Here is a 21,649-nt window from a genome sequence, read left to right on the forward strand (position 1 = left end):
TCCTTCTTCAATTCAGTCTGGATTTCTGCTGTCCCCGTCGTTGGGTGATCACTTGAGTACTTTATGTACCATGTCAGTGCTCGGTCCTGTAGTGCGCTGACTAAGGTAGCCTTTATGATATTGTCGTCCGCAATTCACTGTGTGTTCCATACTGATGTTAACATGAACCAGAATTGTTCCGGGTCTTCGCCTCCTGCTCCTTTGAATACCGGTAACTAGATCGCGCTCGTCATTGTTACCCTTGAACTACTACTGTTCCTGGTCCCTTCAATCCTTCAATTTTCTCCTCTATAGAGTCCCCGCATTTCACACCAGACACCCCTTAGGTAGATCTCGGTCCTAACAATGGAACCATTTGTTGGCTTATATGGGCCTGACCTAGGTTCAGAAGAATTATTTAGCCAAGCAAATCACACAGCTACCGGCCCTTTCGGCAATAGTCCGCGGAGCACGGACTGAAGTCTCACCCGAGGTAGCAGGGGAGGGTGCTGGAACCAGGTTTCCGCACCCTTAGGATGTCTGGATGTGGTCTAGAGGTATCGCGTGCCACTCTGCAGCCTTGCGCTGCTCTATATTCATGCAGATCTGGACCCAGAATGATTTTTAACTTTCTATGATCACGCTGTTTACAGATCTAATCTATTTGATGAAATATTGCAACTCAGATCTACTTATAAGGGTCTTTAAGCAAACATTTAACCGATAAACTTATATTCACATATATCTATAACATAAGCATATGCGCATAGATTAAGCAATTATATCAATCATTCATACAGTCAGATTCACGATAACTCAGATTGTAACCCAGAATTTGCAGAAGAAACTTATCTTTATTTCCACTTATCGCCAATACATCCAAAGCTGCCCTATGCACTCAGCTGTAGCGTTCCACGCACACAGCTGCAGACTCTTCTAGGCCTTTGCGCACACAACTGCAGAGCCTCTATCCACTACCCAAACCCCCGACCCAAACTTATAGACGCTTTCAAAGTGCTTCCCTCAAAAACCCATTACATTTCAGATCCAAAAGCATACCTAAAAGAACTGCTTTTCCCTCATAGAGCCGTGCTCTATTTATACCTTCCTGTGGTCCGTGAACCGACTTACTTCCTATTATTTTATATTATTTCCTTGTGCGGACAACCATTTGACTCGACCTTTTACATTTAGCGCTCTGCATATTTCAGAGGTTTATAATATTGTTATCCTACTTTCTGGGCCATCAGAACCAAAACTATTACGCGGGACCATCACTACCCAACAATAAATATATATATATATATATATATATATATATATATATATATATATATATATATATATATATATATATACATATATATATATCTACACACGTTTCAGAAATGTCCATCTCACACATAGTTAGCCAATGCATATGTTAATGTATTCATGCATCTTGGAATGCGATGATAAGTAATAAAATCAAAGTCTCGTTCCAATAGATAAACTCGCAAATACATTCTCAAAATTTGAGGGTTTCTAGCTGAATATTGTCCATTAAGTTGTAGTACAATAAGTTGTGACTCAAGTTTTACGATTAACTCTCTAATGCCAAGAGTGATAGCATCTGCCAAAATCTCGATGACCCCACTATATTCGGCAATGTTATTAGTCATAGGACCTAAACATATACCTTGTAAAATCACTAACTTACCATTAGGGTCATAGGTTGCCCATGTAGCGGAAGATAGATTCTATGTACTATGACAAGCACCATCAATAAAACCAACATAACGATTGGATGACATTTCCAAACCAAGTAGAGTACGAGGTAAGTAGAGGAAAACGTTTGCAGAAGAAAACTAACACACCAAAACCACACTACACACTAATGTACATAAGTATTTACACGGAAAATCACACATAATACTTTAGAGCCCATTTCGGGGCTCAGCCAAAGAATTTCCTTCATAATCTACTAACTCATAGGCACCTTTTTGTAAAACTCATTTGACAATGTAGTGCCCATGCCATATTGGTTCAAATTTCTTAGCTCCTAATTTGTCATTGGCTTGATCATAAAGCAAGACCAAATCACTCTCAACAAAAACATGGGGAGTAACAGTTCTATCATATTGAGCCTTAACTCGCTTCTTCTAGGCTTCAATTACTAACGTTGCAAGACGACAAGTTTCATTGAGCCTTTTGAGGTAAAGTAAATGTTCCTCCTAAGGTGAGGTATCAGGGAGTAATTCGACAACCAGTTTTAGTGATGGAATTTCACACTCAATTGGAAGAGTTGCCATTTTGTTGTGAAGGTAAATCCCCTTTGCAGACAAAGGCAATCCCTCTAGCTCAATGAGTGGGTATATCAACAAAACAAACAAACTAACATACATACACTTTCTTAGTTTATGTTTAACAAATGTAGAGAGAAGAAGAAACCTACCTCGCTCTGATGCTAATTGCTCAATTCTTTAGAGATGACTTTGACTCTTTCACTCCAGGCCTTGCTTTTTACTTGTTCTTCACGTCTGAGTACTTGCAAGGAAGATCAAAGAGCTATGCAAAACACAAGAGCATATATGGCATACATCAAACGTAAACTACTTAATAGATCAAGGAGTATTAAGCTAAAAGCATAAACATTTACAGAATTATGGAAAGTGAACATCAGATGTATATATTAATGAGTTAAAAAGGGAAGCATACAACCTATTACTTGATGTTGGATACCTCCTTTTGGTGGATGTCCAAGTTTAAGCTAAGAATCTTCAAGCACTCCTTCCCCAAGCTAGAATGGGTAGCATGTAAGCATAATCTTAGAATAGGGATACTTGTTGTATGATCGTAATCAAAAGAACGTATAGCATCGTAAATATCAAAAGTAGAATGAGAACCATTCACGATATTGAACTTGGTACCCTTCCAATCCTCCTCAATAATATCATTAATAAACTTTTCCTTGAGAATTCCTTCACGATCGGTAATATCCCGCTCATCTGGTATAGCAGGTTGTACTGGTGGTCCGGGAATATCTGCCAAATTGAGAATATCGGAATCTTTTGTAGAATTGAGATAACTATATGATAAGAGATCGTATTTGTAACGTTTGTTCATTTTCTTAAGTAGTCCCAAAAAAGGTTCCATCACAGTCGCAAATATAGAATCTTCTTGTTGTTCATAAGGAACGAATCATTCTTCATAACATGTACATTGCTTATTTACTATATTTCTCCATTTATTTGGGTTTATCCTAGACCATATCTGTGGGGATAAATTGTACCGGTCAAAACATCTCAACCATTGTTTCCAGTCATTCTCTTTCAGATCTTGTGGTTTTTTGTGATCCAATATTCTTTGTATATCTGATGCCCTTATCTGCCATATCTTGTGAAATATATATGCTTGGTACATTGAGAACATGTTTCAATCAGGACGAATTTCAAAATCTTGTATTTTTTTGTTGATTGAATAGTAGTTGGTAATTTTACCTCTATTGATTCTTGGAATATCTTTATTGATAATGAATATTCGTCCGTAAATTGTTGTTATATTCCTCGTGGATCAAATCCAAGCGGATTGAATCAAAAATTTTATATTTGACGCAATGAAATTAATAACACTTAGTAAGATATCTCGGTCCATTCTTTTGATAAAAAAATTCATTGAATAGAACCTTTTTCAGATTAATTGTACACTTTTATTTCGAAATAAACTAGGTATTTTCCAACTCTGAACCAATCGTTTTTTAATGTTGATCCCAATATGTTAAAACTTCCCTTCGATTTGTATGAATCTCTGAATCCACCAGAGACATTCCAGTTATAGGAGAGCTATTTATGATCGCGATAGATTCGATCCGCTCTTTCATTGTGGTCATCCAATCATCTTGATCTTTCACATTAATTGTTTGGGTTTCATATCCAAATTGATCATTAACTTTGGATGCATCATTTGCACTACCCATAGGGGTAGTCTCACTTAGTAATTTATTTTGTATCCGGTCATTAAGTTCACTCTTGTCTATATATCCAACTCGTGGAACGCGTCTTATTCCTGTAGATCCCATCAATCGTCTCTTCACTTTTTTGAAGATGGGTTTTAAAATTTTGGAAAAAATTCCTAGCTTTGAGTTTGGATCATCAAAAGGTATGTCAGTTTCTAATCCAAAGGTTGTTAAATAACTCCAACGCAATCTTTTTGTAGATTGGGGTTTGGATCTATGCCAAGGCTTCAAACGAAAAGGAACTAGAAGCTTTATCTGCATACCTTGTGTTTCCCATTTGTCTGGGAATGTTGTTTCAGACAATTCGGTACCATTAGAAGCACATATGACATGCATTTCTCTCCTCATTTCTTCCCAATCTTTATAAAATTCGGGGACTTGAAATAATAAAATACGACCCATATTTTTGGCTGTAATAAGTGATGGTAATATAATATTTTTTCTAATATTTGATTGAGCCACTAATAATAAACCTCTGAAATAGTGCAATTCTGGCCACGTTAAACATAAGGACTCAGCAATTGTCTGCTGGGATAATGGATCTTCGACTCTCTGGATTTTTTCCCTAACTTCTTCCTCGATTGGTTCCTTATCCACTCTACCAGAATCAGACGTGTCATAATAATCTTTAGGATAAGCAGGTATTTCTCTTCTTTTAAAAAAGAAAAGGGAATGTACATTCGGTTGTATCCTCTTCCATATCATAATTTTCCGTCTTTTAGCACGTATGGATCCTTGGATTAAGTTCTAACGATAATCTGTGTCGGCAGAATAACGGTTTTGAACTACTCTTATTCGTCTTTGCCCAATATCAAAGGTCATTGTATCTTTGACCTTTCTTGAAAGAATCCTATTCGATGATAATAGAACTAGGTCTACATCATCATATTCACCTATCATCAAACCAGATGGCCATCGAGGCACATGTTTCCGAATTTCTCTAATTTGGAGAGGTTCATTTAATAGTATTTCCCTGTAAAGGGAAATAAAATCTTTCTTTTGCATTGAATCATCCGTATCCGTAGATAAATTCCCGCGACAATTTCGTAGTATTGTCCACTCATATTGCGCCAAACACTCGAAAAGGAAACACAAATTCTCGTAAACGAAAATATATTCCTTCTTAAACATATAAAGAATCAATTGCATTTTTATGATACCTGCGGGTGAAGGTTTTATAAGACCGTTAAATCAGGTGTAAGCATAAACTAAATAGTTTGTGTAGATCGGTCCATTACATAAAGCTATTTGTCGTGCGATATTTATATTGGATGATCTCAAGGCTAATGCCAACCAATATGTTGGATTGAGTTCTGGGATCTGATCAGAGGACATTTTCAATCTATTTAAAGCATATTTGGGTTGAGTTCCGGGATTAGAGGATATAGTGACCGGGACAAGCGAATGAACAGTATCTGTAGGTAAGGGCTCCAAGAGTAGTTGAAAGCTTTCGTGTTCCAATTCCTGCCAAAGATAAGAGATATCGTACCCATACCCAAGTGGATCATTCGGGAATCCCTCTTTACGGTCTTTCATAGATATCTCTATGAAATCTGAAAGATTCGAAATGATCAAATCGTTCAAGGGGACTCAAATTGGTTTATTGTTCCACGAATGCCCCATTAAGGAATGGATCATACATTTCAGTAAAAGAATCCCCCTTAGAATTGGAGAATTTCACTCTCCTTTCTATAACATTTTTAGCTGGAGATTCATGGCTTAGAGCTTTCACTCGATTTGAAAATTCATTCCCTAAAAAATCTCTTTTTCTTTTCATGGTATGATTCCATCTATAATAAGGATCCTCAGATGAGCAAGAAGTATATAAAAAATCTCTATATTCACTGAGCTTTTCCCCAAGGACCAATACACTAGGTAAAAACGTAAAAGAGATTCTTTTTTTTCCATCACTTGAGTATGCACCAAAAAAATATTGAGAGACTTCGGTCCTCACAGGACCTAGGCGAGTAAATGGGCTATTTCCAATATATCGTATCAGTTGATAAACCCTATTATGATCAAAGCACATAATGGGCCATGGTTGCTGGAAGAACTTTTCTTCTTTTACAAGTTCTTGAAGTTTTTGTGGATCTATAGCCACAGAGCTTTTATTTCTATCCATAGCCACGGAGCGGTCATATCTAGCCATAGTCACAGAGTGGCCATTGTTGTCTTCATCATTTTTACCTTTAAGAAAAGGTAATGGGGCTCTACCCAAATGGAACGAACAATAACAAAGAATAAGTAAACTAAAGGTTTGATTGATATAACATCTTAATAAAGTATTATCGATAAGTGAATTACGATCTATACGGAAAGATACCCATTTTATAAAAATTGTTAATAGAATATGACCGCCCAACCAACCACAAAGACCACTTATCATAAAGGATATATTAGGGCTGTAACGAAAAAGAAAGAGGTTCACCAGTCTTGTTAATACGGGATTTGCTAAAAGAATGGGATTCAACAATTGAAGAGTTAGACCATCCATAAATAGACTTAGAGCTTTTGGATTATTGATCTAATTCATGAGGTGCGGAGATTCAAAACTTGAAGGTTTGTCCATAATTTGGAAAAAACGAAAGAACATATATGGTACAAGTAATAAAGTTATTGCATAAGGTTTCCACAACGCTGCATAGATGGGCGAATAATACATGGACAAAAATCCTATTAATTGTCCCATAATAGAACCACTTATGGCTATTCTACCATAGCTAGTTTTTCCCAAAAGGAAGGATCTCGCGGAATAGATTTTAGAGGGACCAAAAGGCAATGTGGCAAGAAATCCATAATATAGCCCAAATATGATGATCGGACCTGAAACTTCTACCCATGAGGATAATGGACCCAATAGTAGACCAAGTAATTTTATCATATTAAAACTCCCTTTCATCTTGATCAAAGAATTATTTTGATAAATTTATGATTTTATCATATATATTATTTCTAAGTATAGAAATAGTTTTTATATTATATAAATAAATATTCGATTAACATAATTGATTTATAAGAAATATTCTAATATCTGGATATTGCATATGCTATTAATATATATTATATGTTATCTTATTTAACAGGAGTACTGGTATATAACTCATTGTTCTTTCGAACCAGGGTGGTCCTATCCAAGTTATCTAAATTTTCGTTACGTCATAGAGGTTGGGTAACCAATTCGAGTACATCTCTCGCATTGGCAAATCCATGAATTTGGGCAAAAGTAAATTCCACTGACCATTTAGTACCAATTCCTCTCGCCCCTAATGGGTTAGTATGAGCCATTCCGGTGATGGCTAAGTCGGTTGTAGCTCGTGCATACGTCGTATCTTATTCGAATTGTCTGGTTTCTCTACAATTCGTGGTATGGGCATACACATTCTTATACATGTATTTTGTGATAGCGCTAATTCAGCAGCTTGATACCGTTTATCCATATATGGAATACCAATTTCATAAACGATCATACCACATCTGATTAAGAATCTGGCTTTAGATATTTCTATTATATTATCTCCCATGAAAAAGACAGATTTTCTGCATACCAAATCAACATGATATTTTAAACTCTCCCATATCCATTCCTCTCTTTCCTCCAGACTCCCTCAATACCAAATACAGCATAAATCCTTTCGATCCAAGCACGTGTTCCGTCCGGACCAATAGGAAAAGGAGCTACGATTAATTCACATTTTTTTCGTCTTATCAAAGTTGTTGCTGTACGACTAAGAAATGGGTTAACCCCACAAACATAAACTCCATCACCCAGTGATGGAAGATCGGCATATCTCTGAGCAAGCAACCAACCTGATACCTTGATGAATTGGCGTCTTAATTCTATATCAAGTTGAGAAACCAAATTCGAGGGTAAAGAGCCAAAAATAACTAAGGGAGGATGATTTGCATATTCCACCAAATTCTTTTCCTTCAGAAGAGGAAAAGGGAATAATTTTGTTTTAGTTTCTTTTGATTCACCAATGGGGAATTCTTGGTCTGGAAAACGATGTGCCATTACAGCTAAGACAGTATCTTCCCCCTGAGTAAAAGCATAATCCAGTCCATTTGCTCTTGCCACTAGAATTGGTACTCCAATTTCATATTCCAATTTGGGTGCCATACCTTCCAAATCCATTTTTATTATTTCTGTAGTACAGGTGCCTATCCATATGATGATGCTGGGGTCTCTATCTTTTCTTATCCGAATACAAAGTGTTTTCAATTCCTCATAATCGTTCAAATGGGCCGATATATTTCCTTCTTCTAATTCTGCCATTGCATAACGGGGTTCTGCAAAAATCATAACTCCAAGTGCATTTTGGAGAAAATAACCACATGTTTTTGTGCCCACTACCAAAAAGAAACTGTCTTCAATCTTTTGATACAACCAAGATACACAGCTAATAGGACAAAAGCTATGGTAATTGCCCGTTTCACATTCAAGCGTTATAGTTTCAACAATTTTTGTCGACATAATAGGGAGGGAATAAAAAGCTAAGGATAAATAAGGAAAAGAAATAATGAATAAAAAGACTAGTAACACAAAAGAATGATAACAAGAAATAATCAAACTGTCAACAAATTGACAACAAATTGTGGAGAAGTGGAGAAATTTTTTATTCTAAATCCTCGTAAACCCAAGTAAATTTTCCTTATTATTTTTTTTTTCTGTTCCCCACCACCAATGGGATTTAAATAAAGATCAGAGAGTAAACTGAATAATTCCCGATCTAGAATCTCTTTTGGGACAATACCTTCTGGTTGGGACAATATTTGATCTGCTATGCCTAGATAATAATTACAAACATAGTTAACGGATGGTTAAGATCCAACCATTTCAAATAAGGTTTTACCCTTTACTCTAGAAACTCGGATATCCTCAATAATAGGTAATACTTCTATTACGGGCATTGGACAGGCTTCTGCATATTTATTTATAAGATCTCTTCTAGATGTACGATTTCCCACCAAGCCTGCTAATCATAGTGGATGTGTACGAGCTTTTTCCCTTATAGAGGCAGTAATACGATTAGCTGCAAATAATGCATCGAATCCATTATCTGTAATAATAACACAATAATCTGCATAGTTCAATGGAGCGGAAAAACCTCCACAGACCACGTCACCTAATACACCGAATAATATAATATCATATTCGTAAAATGCATTTAATTCTTTTAACAACTTTACAGTTTCTCCCACCACATATCCTCCACACCCGGCTCCTGCGGGTGGACCCCCTGCTTCCACACAATCCAACCCTCCATAACCCTTGTGAATTACATCTTCGGGCCAAATATCCTCATAATGATAATCCTTGGATTGTAAAGTATCTATAATTGTAGGTATTAGAAATCCTGTAAGAGTAAAAGTACTATCGTGTTTGGGATCACACCCAATCTGTAACACTTTTTGACCACGTCTTGCTAGAGCGACTGAGATATTACAACTAGTTGTTGATTTACCGATTCCGCCTTTCCCGTAAACTGCTATTTTCACCGCCAATCCTCCTTTATCTAAATCTAAAAGTTATCTCTTTATTTCGAGGTTCTATATAATCGAATTATTCTTTTTTTAAGTAATACCTAATATTGAATGGTAGCAATAATTATAGATCCTATTGTATTTATAGGTCAATACCTCTAAGGTGGGGTGTCCAAGAGTTGATAAAAAAACCTTATTGAGTTTCTCGTTTATACACTGATGATCATGGGTCGGTCCAAAGAACAAGAATCTTGCCCGTACATGGGAACCCTCCGTTGTTCCTTAGTAGCTCAGTGGTAGAGCGGTCGGCTGTAAACTGATTGGTCGTAGGTTCGAATCCTACTTGGGGAGATCTGTTTTATTCAAAATAAAGCTCGTTTTTAGCATTAGGAGTAAGTCAAACGTTACCTATCCTTGTTCATAATATATGAATGCACAATCGCCACAGGATCAAGATAGGATCCGGTCATCCGGGAAAGGAAAAATGGAAACAACGGTCTCTTCGAAATACTGAAAAGTTTAGAGAAACAAATCCATTGTTCTCCTGATGTGATGACATTTCCAGAGCTGAAGGTGAAGAGGCCTCTATTCGCTCGACCCGTTACTAGTCACTCGACCCGTTACCAGCTGTTAGAACTATAAGTTCGTTCCCTGGAAGTCAGAATTAGATCCCTACATGCTATCAATCTATTTTCCCTTGGATTTGGAAGAATCTCTCGTTCTATAACCCTAATCTAAATCTAATAATGAGGAAGATTTATAGGAGGTCAGACACAAATATGCTGGTTACTCTCAGACATACCGGGTATCATTTTTGATAAATGACCCTTTGTGAAGACTAAGTTCCATAACTTTGCGTCCGCTATCCCAATCATAATATCCCTACCCCTGAAAGGCCTCCCTTTTGTCCCCTTTCGGGGTGGGCGAGGAGGGATTCGAACCCCTGACACCGTGGTTCGTAGCCACGTGCTCTAATCCTCTGAGCTACAGGCCCCGTCTCCGCTGGATTCATTAGCAGGAGTCCCTCCCAAAAGGAAGGGATTCCTCTCTTTGGGGTAAGAGGATGTAGAAGCAAATTTATTGCGTCGCCATGAGCGAGCGCAGGTATTGCATTTCAAATAAAAGTAAAGTGTGGAGTGGGAAAGAAAATATGTAAGAAATGGGTTTCAAAGAAGACGACCTTCTAATGAGAAGAGGCATTAGGCTTTTGATCATCCTGGCACCAAGCTATTTTCCCGCAGGGCTTCCCCTACAGTATCGTCACTGCAGTAGAGTTTAACCACCAAGTTCGGGATGGGTTGGTGTGGTTCCTCTACGCTTGGGACACCAGAATTTTAAACCATGAACCAGGAAGGGCATAAATGCGAGAAAGTCATATTGGCTAATGATTGTGAGGCCCCAATTCTGAAAAGGATTAGGGCCAGGTAGAGAACCCTACTCTGCCCTTCTATCCAATGGAGAGGGAGGGAAGATCTTTTGGTTTCATAGTTTCATGTTGTCAAACAATTGAACAAAGAAAAGAATAGATGGATAGTACCCGATCAGATCAATCGGGTCATGTAGGAACAAGGTTCAAATCTCTCAGTCTGTTAGGATGCCTCAACTGCATACATCATTGCACTTCCACTTGACACCTATCATAATTATAAATGGTTCATCTCGCCGTGACCTTATCTTGGATTCTCAATACTTTTGTCGCTCCATCCCCTGCAAGGACAGAGAACCCGTTGTTGTCCCAGCCGTGTTCGTGACTAGGGTCTCTCAGGGAAGTAAGGATAGGAGAGCACTCATCTTGGGGTGGGCTTTCTACTTATATGCTTTCAGTATTTATCTGCTCCACACTTGGCTACCCAGCGTCTACTGTGGGCATGATAACTGGTACACCAAAGGTGCGTCCTTCCCGGTCCTCTCGTACTAGGGAAAGGTCCTCTCAATGCTCTAATGCCCGCACCGGATATGGACCGAACTGTCTCACGACGTTCTGAACCCAGCTCACGTACCGCTTTAATGGGCAAACATCCCAACCCTTGGAACGTACTACCGCCCCAAGTGGCGAAGAGCTAACATCGAGGCGCCAAACCTTCCCGTCGATGTGAACTCTTGGGGAAGATCAGCCTGTTATCCCTAGAGTAACTTTGTTGAGAGACGACTCTTCCACTCGACACCGTCGGATCACTAAGGCTGACTTTCGTCCCTACTCGACGGGTGGGTCTTGCAGTCAAGATCCCTTCTGCCTTTGCACTCGAGGGCCGATTTCCGTCCAGCCTGAGGAAACCTTTGCATGCCTCCGTTACCTTTTTCAAGGCCTACACCCCATAGAAACTGTCTACTTGAGGCTGTCCCTTGGCCCGTAGGTCCTGACGCAAGGTTAGAATTCTAGCTCTTCCAGAGTGATATCTCACTGGTGGTGTTGGTACCATTCCATTACCATCTTTTTCTCCTAAAAAACACCATCATTTGTCTACCTTTTTCCTCCATAGATCCTTTATATTCCTTGAAATTGATTAATTAATAGCATTATAGTTGTTAGTTTGCATTAAAGTTAATTTATGAGTTTTTATGTTAGAAATTAGGAATTTTCAATAAAAAGGTTACAGGAAGTCACAACATCTTGTAAATGGTTTATCATCTGACACGTGGCATGACAAGCAAGCCAAAGCAATGGATAGGGATGAAAACTGGAATGTACAAGCATGGTGAAAAATCGATTCTACAGCAAATCAAAAGCTCCTAGTTACGCGGTCCACGCTGGTCAAACCTCAGCGTTTTGGTTACAAAGGCAGTAAAAGCCATAGTTTCCCAAACCGGTTTCGTTTTGTTTTCTTTTTGGAAATCGGTTTAGATTAGAAATGACCAAAAATCATTCCTTTGTAAAAGCGGAAACAACTGCTCAATGAATGTACATTCGATCCCGATAGGGACAGGCAGATAAGACTGTGTATTATTTTGTTAACGGAATAGTTACGATTATTATCTCTGTACATCGTTTGAGAACAGAACTTTTGTATGTAATTGCAATCTACAGTACTTGAATACAGTCACGGTTTTACTCCAGAAGTTTTTATGCGTTAGATCTCTCATTGCTTGAGTTTACTTCAGTGTACCATTGAAACATGGACGGGCCCTGCGTGGATTGGTATACTGTTATTTTCATTTCCTTAGTAGTTTTTGAATTTGAATAGAACGCATAGTGTTTAATGTTATTTTCATGCTTATGATTTTGTCGATTTGATTTGAAATTCTCACAAATGGTATTTATGGTGATAGCTTGAAGATTTCATCGTTAAGATCATTGAACCATATCTTGTAAGAGATTTGATCTATCGTTATATTTTGAAGCATCTCCATAAACTCTGTTTTTCATTTAATGTGCTTTTGATTGCTTTTGATTTTCCATGAGTGCTCAAGTGTTAACTAGACAGAGATTTTGTGCATAGCATCCTTATAAGGGGATCAAAATCTCAGTCTAGTGATGCACTGTATCCTTAGGACAGTTAGATAAGTTAGGTGATCTGAGTGTTAAGGTGAGAGGAAACATATCTTAACCTTCTGTAAAGAAGTATTGCGACCTATCACAATAAACACTTAGTTAGGAATCCTTTATGTCTATAGATTGTAGACGCATGCCTCGAAGTTTACTGACCCTGGTTGATAATAAATCTAGTCTAATCTAGCACCCTAGATTGGCCACTACATTTTGGCGCCATTGCCGGGGAGGCGTAGTTAGAGGGTTTCGAAAAACAATTAAAAAAAAAAATTAATAAACAAAAACAAGCAAAAACATAGATTTAGAAGTCATGTTTACTTATGCCTAGATCTAGAGATAATAAAGGTAGATTCATAAAAACCCCCATCCAAAAACTAACCTACCATCAGGAGCAGACCCTTTAGGAAACGTTGAACACACAACATCAGCTGAGGAAGTCACCATACAAAAGTTAGAGGATAAACAAAAATCAGGGCAAAGACTCACACTAATCGAGAGGCAAATTCTATTAGCACACCACAGAAGAAAAATTCCCCTGAATCCTTTATAAAAGGGGAAAGTAGCACAGTAACTCAACAATCTTTCCTTGAACTTCTCTTTGAAACAAGTGACACTGAACAAGAAATTAAATCAACAGAGGAACCTATCAAAATGGCTGAAGAAGGACATGGATCAGAAAGAGGACCACCAAATCAAGGTCAAGAGGAAGAGTCAACTTTTAAATTTCCTATCCAAGAACCAGAGGAGGATGATGAAATAAAAATGAAAAACATACCCCCATCCGTGCTACCAAACTTTTATGGCATGGCTTCAGAAGACCCAGATTCATTCTTGTTCGAGTTTGACATTGTATGTCGAACATATGGTTACACGGATGATGCCCATAGGCTTAGACTCTTCCCAGCAACATTAAAAGCATCAGCATTAAGATGGTTCATGGAGCTTGGTGAACATGCAAGCGGTTTGTTTACAATTTACAAAAATCAAAACACCGAACCATGCCTCTTGATTTGCTTCGAACAATATTCTTGAAAGGCATTCGAGAGGAATACTTAGATGATCTTAATTTGATGGGAAAAGGTGATATTTCTACTTTACCTTTTGAAGAAATTGCTGATTTATGTGAAAAGTATTCTAGGAGTAAAGCCAAAATTGGAAAAAGAACCATATCATCCAAAGCCACAAAATCTGCTTCAGCAAGTGTCACAAGGGCTGAAATAGGGAACCTATTAGAGGAATTCAAAACAGATCTGTTAAATACCTTAGGAACCCAAATTGACACTCTAAAAGCTAAGAAGAGACAAGAAGAGGAAGATCAGATGATGGCTATCTCTTGCCCAAAATGCCAGAAGAAACATGCCTTAAAACACTGCCCATTAGAAAACATTCAAGTTTGTGCCTTTTGTACTTAAAATCATGATATATTTCATTGCTCTAAAGTCAAGGTTTTGCAGAATTATAATGTGGCAGCTAATGCAGATATGGAAAATGTGTATTACATGGGTGCAAAGAGACCATGGCAGGAAAAACCAGCACCTCAAGGTATGTTCCCAAACCAAAATTTGCAATTTCCTGTACATGATCAGATGTATGCTCAGAATTCATGGAATGTACCCATGCCATGGCAGCACCAAAATTACCCACAACAACAATGGAGACCATCTCAGCAATACTCTCAACAATATCATTCATATGCTCAACCATACCAACCATATTCGCAACCATATCAACAATATCATCAACCATACTCGCCATATCCTCAATCATATCAGCGATATCCTCAGCAGCAAGTTGTTTAACCACATCAACCTCAACCCACTCAATAATCATTGCCTGCTCCTCCACCAATAAATCCACCACAATTACAACTTCCATCTAACTCACAACCTCCCAGACCTACTCAAATCCCTGCTCAACCTGTACCAAATCCAAATAACAGAGCAGAGAGACCAGCCTACAATGTAGATGAGGGAACCTCATATCCCACATTACCCTTGCAAAATATCAATTTGAGGTCTGGTAAGGTACTTCACAAAGAATCTCCAACAGCTGATAAACAAGAAGAAAACGAAGAAAATGAAAATGAAACTTCAAATCAAAGAAAACAAAACGATGACACCAAAAATAAACAAATGCAACCATTGCATCCACCACCTTTTCCAGACCGATTGGTCCAAACAAAACTTCCAATGTCTATACCACAGTTTGATGTTTTAGATGAGCTAAAGAATGTCTATATAAAAATTCCACTACTACAAGCCATAAAAGACATTCCCATATATACTAAAGCAATCAAAGAACTGTGCCTTAAGAAGCCCACTAGGAAAAGAGTTGATCCACAAACCATTCATGTTACTGGACATTTAGCTGGCCTTATGACAAACACCATATCAATGGAAAAGTATGTTGATCCTGGTATTCCCAAAGTCACTACAATCATTAACAACATACATATTCCAAACACCTTAATTGATTTTGGGGCCGCAATAAATGTCATGACTCTTGAAACCATGAAAACACTCCAGCTCACAAATTTGCAACACACAACAATTGTTCTAGAACTCGCTGATAGGTCTAAAGTGATTTCTGAAGGGATTTTGGAGGACATAATTGTTTCACTGGACTCTTGGGAGTATCTAGTGGACTTTTTAGTTCTTCAACCAAAATCCAATTTAGGAGGACACCCTATCATTCTTAGTAGACCATGGTTAGCAACTGCTGATGCATTCATAGGATGTCGATTGAGTAATATGATTATTTCATGAGGAACTAAAAGAAAACAACTCACTCTTTACCCATCAGCACAATCACCAGCAGTAGCACACAATTTATGGCTTGACGATAAATACAATGACAAAGAAGAAGTTCAATTTGTTTTTAGCATCAACCAAATCTATGATTTTCAAGAACATAATAATGATGATTTGGTAGAGTTGTTCCTTTCTCAACCTGATGTTTCCGAAAATTTGAGAAATGACCAATACCATGCTGTAGATGAACTGTTGGCACAAAATTTTCAGGAAACATGCACCATTCAATCTTTGCAAACAACATTTCAAGACATTTTTCCCATTCAATCTATCACAAACACACAGAGCAAGACCATAGAGATTAGTCCAGGAAAAAATTTGAATATTGGCACTCACCTAGACTCATCTCAGGAAGAAAAATTGATTTAATTATTGAGAAAATACCAGAAAGCATTTGCTTGGGACTACACCGATATGCACGGGATTCACCCTGAAACATGCACTCACCATATTTATACCGATAATAATATCAAACCAGTGAGGCAACCGCAGAGACGAATGAACCCCATGCTCCAGGATATTGTTAGAGAGGAGTTACAAAAACTGTTGAAAGTCAATTTTATCTATCCTATCTCTGACAGTCAGTGGGTATCCCCATTGGTAGTAGTGCCCAAGAAAAATGGTAAGTGGTGGATTTGTGTTGATTACCGACAACTGAACAAAGCAACACTCAGATTATTTCCCACTACCATTTATTGACCAAGTGCTAGACACATTAGCTGGGAAATCATCATTCTCTTTTCTTGATGGTTTCAGTGGCTACAACCAGATCAGGATAGCCTTAGAGGACCAGGACAAAACCACTTTTACTTGTCCCTGGGGCACTTGTGCTTATAATGTATTGCCATTTGGACTTTGCAATGCTCCAGCTACATTTCAGAGAGTTGTATTAGCTATTTTTGCTGATTTAGTTCATGATTGTGTTGAAGTTTACATGGATGATTTTTCAGTGTATGGTGATTCATTTGAGCATGCATTAGAGAATCTTGAAAAAGTTTTGAAAAGATGTATTGAAGCTAATCTGTCCCTGAGCAATGAAAAGTGTTTTATGATGTTAAATGAGGGGATAGTATTAGGCCACTATATTTCTTTTCAAGGCATTAAAGTTGATCCATCGAAAATCCAAATCATTGTCAATTTGCCAATTCCGAAGACTCAAAAAGAGGTAAGAAGTTTCCTTGGGTATGCAAGCTATTACAAAAGGTTTATTGAAAATTTTAGTAAAATAGCTTCACCTCTGTTTAAACTTCTAGCAAAAGATACACCTTTCAACTGAAATGAGCATTGTCAGCAATCATTTGAAACACTCAAAGAGAAGTTATCAACCACACCAGTCTTAAAAGGACCTAACTGGAACCTACCATTTCACATCTTTACAGATGCATCTGATACTGTAGTAGGTGCCTCATTAGGCCAGAAATAGGAGTCTTGTCATTATGCCATCTATTTCATTAGCAAAAATCTAACACCTGCAGAATTAAACTACACAGTCACAGAAAAAGAAATGCTTGCCATCATACATGATGTGAATAAATTCCGACATTATATAACTGGTTATGAGGTTTTTGTACATACTAACCATTCTGCCATTAAACATTTAATGAATAAACCAGTAACTAGTGGCAGAGTTACCAGATGGTTATTATTGTTACAGGAATTTAACATCACAGTAATAGATAGACCAGGTAAGGAGAATCAGGTGGCAGATTTTCTTTCTAGACTGCAAAATCAAGGTGAGGTTGTTCCAGTTGAAGATTCTTTTCTAGATGAAAATCTATTTGAAATTTCAATAGTGAATCCTTGGTATGCTGACTTGGCCAATTATTTGTCCACAGGAAGAACACCTCCATACTTTACTCCAAAGGAAAAGAAGAGGCTAGTCAAACAAAGTGCTCGATACTCATGGATTAATGGCAATTTATTTTACACTGGTTATGATATGATTATTAGACGATGTGTAAGAAATGATGAGATAATTGATATTTTAAAATCTTGCCATGATGAACTGTGTGGTGGGCATTTTGCAGCTAAACGAACAACATTGGAGATTCTTAGTCTTGGATACTACTAGCCATCTATTTTTAAGGATTCCAAGAAGTACGTGAAGAGTTATGATAGCTATCAAAGAATGGCTAGGCCAACAGCTACAGATGAGATGCCACTTCAGCCTCAAGTACACCTAGAGCCATTTGAAAAATGGGCTCTAGATTTCATAGGACCCATTAATCCAACTTCCAATGGTAAAAAATACATCTCAGTATGTATTGATTATGTAACAAAATGGGCTGAAGCTAAAGCACTAGTTTGAGCAACTGAACAAACATTGGTAAATTTCCTTTTTGAAGAGATTTTTGTAAGGTATGGAGTACCAAGAGAGATAGTGACTGATCAAGGTACTCAGTTTACTTCAAAGTTAGTTAAGGACATCACAGAAAAATATCAAATCAAGCACAAAAGAAGTACACCTTACCATCCACAGGCCAATGGCCAGGTGGAATCCACAAATAAAACTTTGGAAGGAATTATCACTAAGACTGTGGCAATGAACAGAAAGAATTGGGAAGAGAAGCTCAAAGATGCACTCTGGGCTTATAGAATCACGTGGAAGAATACTACAGGATTTACACCATATCAGTTGGTGTATGGCAAAGAGGTAATGCTTCCTATTGAGTTTCAAATACATACTTTTAAGATGGCTGCAGATTTGGGAATTGATCTTAATGAAGCACAACAAGAAATAATTCAGCAGTTGAACCAGCTAGATGAAATGAGGCAGCAAGCAGAGGAGACAACACTCCTCATGCAAAAACAAAGGAAGCAGTGGCATGATGCACATATCAAGAAGAAGTAGTTCAAAGAAGGAGACTGGGCTTTACTCTTTGATTCTAAATTCAGAGATCATCAAGCCAAATTTACCACACATTGGATGGGCCCATACGAAATCATTCAAGTTTACGACAATGGATCGGTCAAGCTCATTACCATTGATGGAGAAGGCCACTCCTTTACTGTCAATGGCCATCGCTTGAAACTTTACACTAGACCCATCAGCAAGCAAAATTTTCTTCAGACTGTATCTCAACAAAGAGAGGTTGAGATATTGCAGCCTTCAACTGTAGTATCTCTGCCTTAGTTCATTTTATTTCAATTTAGAAATTCAAAAAAAAAAAAAAAAAAAAAACAATAATAATAATAATAATGGGTTAGATGTGAAAACCAGACTCTGGCACACTCTAACCCAGAATTCTTACTTGAAAACCAATTCTTTGGCTGGTAAGAATTCCTTTTCTTTTTGTTTCCTGTTTGATTCATCGATTGAATAATGACTTGACGACAAGTCAAAGCTTTAGTGGGGGAGAAGCATCAGCATTTTGTTCTTATCTCATCTCCTCATTGTAAATTCTTAAAGAGTTTGTTTCAACACTTCAGATTTCAATAAAGAAGTTGTTTTGTCTTTGTTCTAATCAGAGGGACCTGTTTAAAAGCACTATGCAGTGGGACCTGTTCTGTTCGGAAGACCATGTTACCAGCATCAACATTAGAGGGACCTGTTCAGCAAACATAAAAGGGACCTGTTAGAGACTGATATCTCAAGCTACTTCAGCAAAGCTTCAACAAAGTTTTAACAGAGATTCAAAGGTTGCTTGTCACCGAGGCTCCATCAAACACCAAAGATCAAGGAACCTGCACATATATAGTTCTTTTCCAGATTTCAAAGAAGCTGCACACATATTCTCCAGATCTCAGAGGGACCTGTTGCATCCAAATTTATCTCAGAGGGACCTGTTATGGACAACAAAGATTAGTCATATCTGAACAAGAAAGACTAGTCCTATCTATGCATGCCAACTCAATTCTTGATCAACCAATAAAAGTGTAATGTATTATTGTAATTTTTATTTTTAACATTTAAATTCTTAGATTACTTTAGTGTTAAATGTGATGACTATGACTGCTTATGATATCAATTTCAAAACCACCCACATATCCATCACCCTCGTCATATTCCTAATTCCTATCATTTCCCAACACTCTAGCCTATCCCCATACTCCCCCTCCTATGATTTTTAAATCCTCTATTATACCACCCTCCCATCCTTGTTATTAACTCCTTATCAGCCATCAAACTTTACTATCGGTCCAACATCTCCTTGTTCGTCCAAATACCAATGAGCAAGGGACAGGTGGTGAACTATTACAAAGCCAAATGTTACACGGTTTCATTCATTGTGTTTTGAATTTGTTCAGTTATAACATGATTGTTCGATCAAGTTGACTCATGCAAACAATTATCCGTTGTTATACTCCAGTACTCCATACATGCTTGTGGTGTTCTCATGATAATATTCATACAACCCAATACAGTCACTCCTCTACCATAGAAATATGAGTACGCTCTGTTATCATTATAGCGAAATGGGTCAAGTCGGTTGTTAAAATTCTATTTTATTTTTAGTTGTAAAAAGGGCGTTCCATACTAAGCAATTCAAATGCTGTGATTTTAAAAACAAAGGCCGAGAACAGCAAGTGCTACGAAAGGAAAGCACAGTAACCGAGCTCACAAGTTTTTACCTCCACCATAATTCAAAGACAGTCACCCGGTCACTACTTAAGCCATTGAAGGAGCTGATCCCGAAGAACAGAGGGCGCTCCTAGGTTAATTGTGTAGGGCGAAAAGCAGAGGTAACACACCAAAATACCCTTGTTAAATTAGTAAGCATAAACGAAGAGGGTTAGAGCAGGGGTTTCTTTGTCAAAATGACTAATAGGGTAGAGCCAAACACATTTGACAGTTCTCAGTACCACGATGACTGCATTGCAATTTTAAAAGAAAAACAATGGCTACCCTTCTTGGAGAAGTTTAATGGGAGCAATGAGGAAGTAACCAAACAGTTTGCCTTTACATTTAATGGGGAGAAAGCATTGATAGGCAATTTTTCATTCAGGATCTCAGAAGACACCATAGCACAATCCTTGGGGATCAGCCCAGAAGGAGAAAAATACTCCAAAACAAAACAATTCAAAGAGAAATCATGGACCCAATTCATGTCCAGGTCGAGGGTTTCATTTGTTAACTGGAAGAAGGGTGTCCCTAGGAGCTGGCTGATGCATCCATGGGACGAAATGGTGTATATCATCCAAAAAAAAATTACGTGTGAGGGTCGCTACAGCATAGTCTTTTTATACCATATCAAACTCCTGTTACATCTAAAAGGACAATGCACCATTAGTTTACCATATTTCCTTTTGCGGAGCTTGACCAAGATGTCAAAAACTATCCAAAAGAGAAAGGGTAATGAAGACAAAAGCTTATGTCATTTTGGGCTAATTAAAATCCTCATTGAATTTGAATTACAGAAAAAGGGAAAAACGTGGAAGGAATTCTTGGCTGCCAACCAAATCAAAGATGAAGAGGATGAGCAAGAACAACAAGAGCACTCAGGATTTATGCATGACATTGATGAAGCGATTCCTGTGCGCAAATCAAGAAATGTCCCTCCACCCATTAGTAGTGTGAGGACGAGAAAAATGACACAAGAGGATGCCCAGAAAACGGAGCAAGATAAAGTTTTTACTACATATACAAGAAGATCCAGGAGAGCACAAAAGACCCAGCCACAAGAAGACCAACCAGAATCAAATGCACCTGCACTGATGGAGATTGAGAGCAGTGCTCACTCACAACCTGGACCAGAAGCCGAAATGGAGGTTGAGAGCAACAATAGGCAAGGAAAAGAGTCACCACCCGCAATAAAGAAACAAAGGAGGCTGGAAAAGCAAATTGAGAAGTTAAAAGAAGAACTGATGGAGGCCAACATGCTGGAGAAAGTCATCAAGAAAGAGAATGAAATGCTGAGAGCACAGAGTAAGGAGACTCAACAGAAAAATGAGAAGTTG

General features: G+C 37.9%; 1 protein-coding gene and 1 non-coding gene across 2 annotated transcripts in view; one reads left to right on the forward strand and one right to left on the reverse strand.

The window, feature by feature from the left end:
- LOC149147162 (uncharacterized) overlaps positions 1 to 3,084 on the reverse strand; it is a 50,469-nt gene extending 47,385 nt beyond the window's left edge. Inside the window, exon 1 of the mRNA XM_089441731.1 lies at positions 2,802 to 3,084. Coding sequence (XP_089297857.1) covers positions 2,802 to 3,084 — 283 coding nt within the window. The remainder of the gene's footprint in view (positions 1 to 2,801) is intronic.
- A 6,649-nt stretch (positions 3,085 to 9,733) lies between these two features.
- TRNAY-GUA (transfer RNA tyrosine (anticodon GUA)) lies at positions 9,734 to 9,805 on the forward strand. The gene has a single exon. It is a non-coding gene; the product is annotated as a tRNA-Tyr (tRNA).
- The last annotated feature ends 11,844 nt before the right edge of the window (positions 9,806 to 21,649 follow it).

This window comes from Pinus tabuliformis, chromosome 9, assembly GCF_031772625.1.
Source record: "Pinus tabuliformis cultivar Carrire ecotype Pingquan chromosome 9, CPIR1, whole genome shotgun sequence".
In the NCBI taxonomy this organism is placed as follows: Eukaryota; Viridiplantae; Streptophyta; class Pinopsida; order Pinales; family Pinaceae; genus Pinus; species Pinus tabuliformis.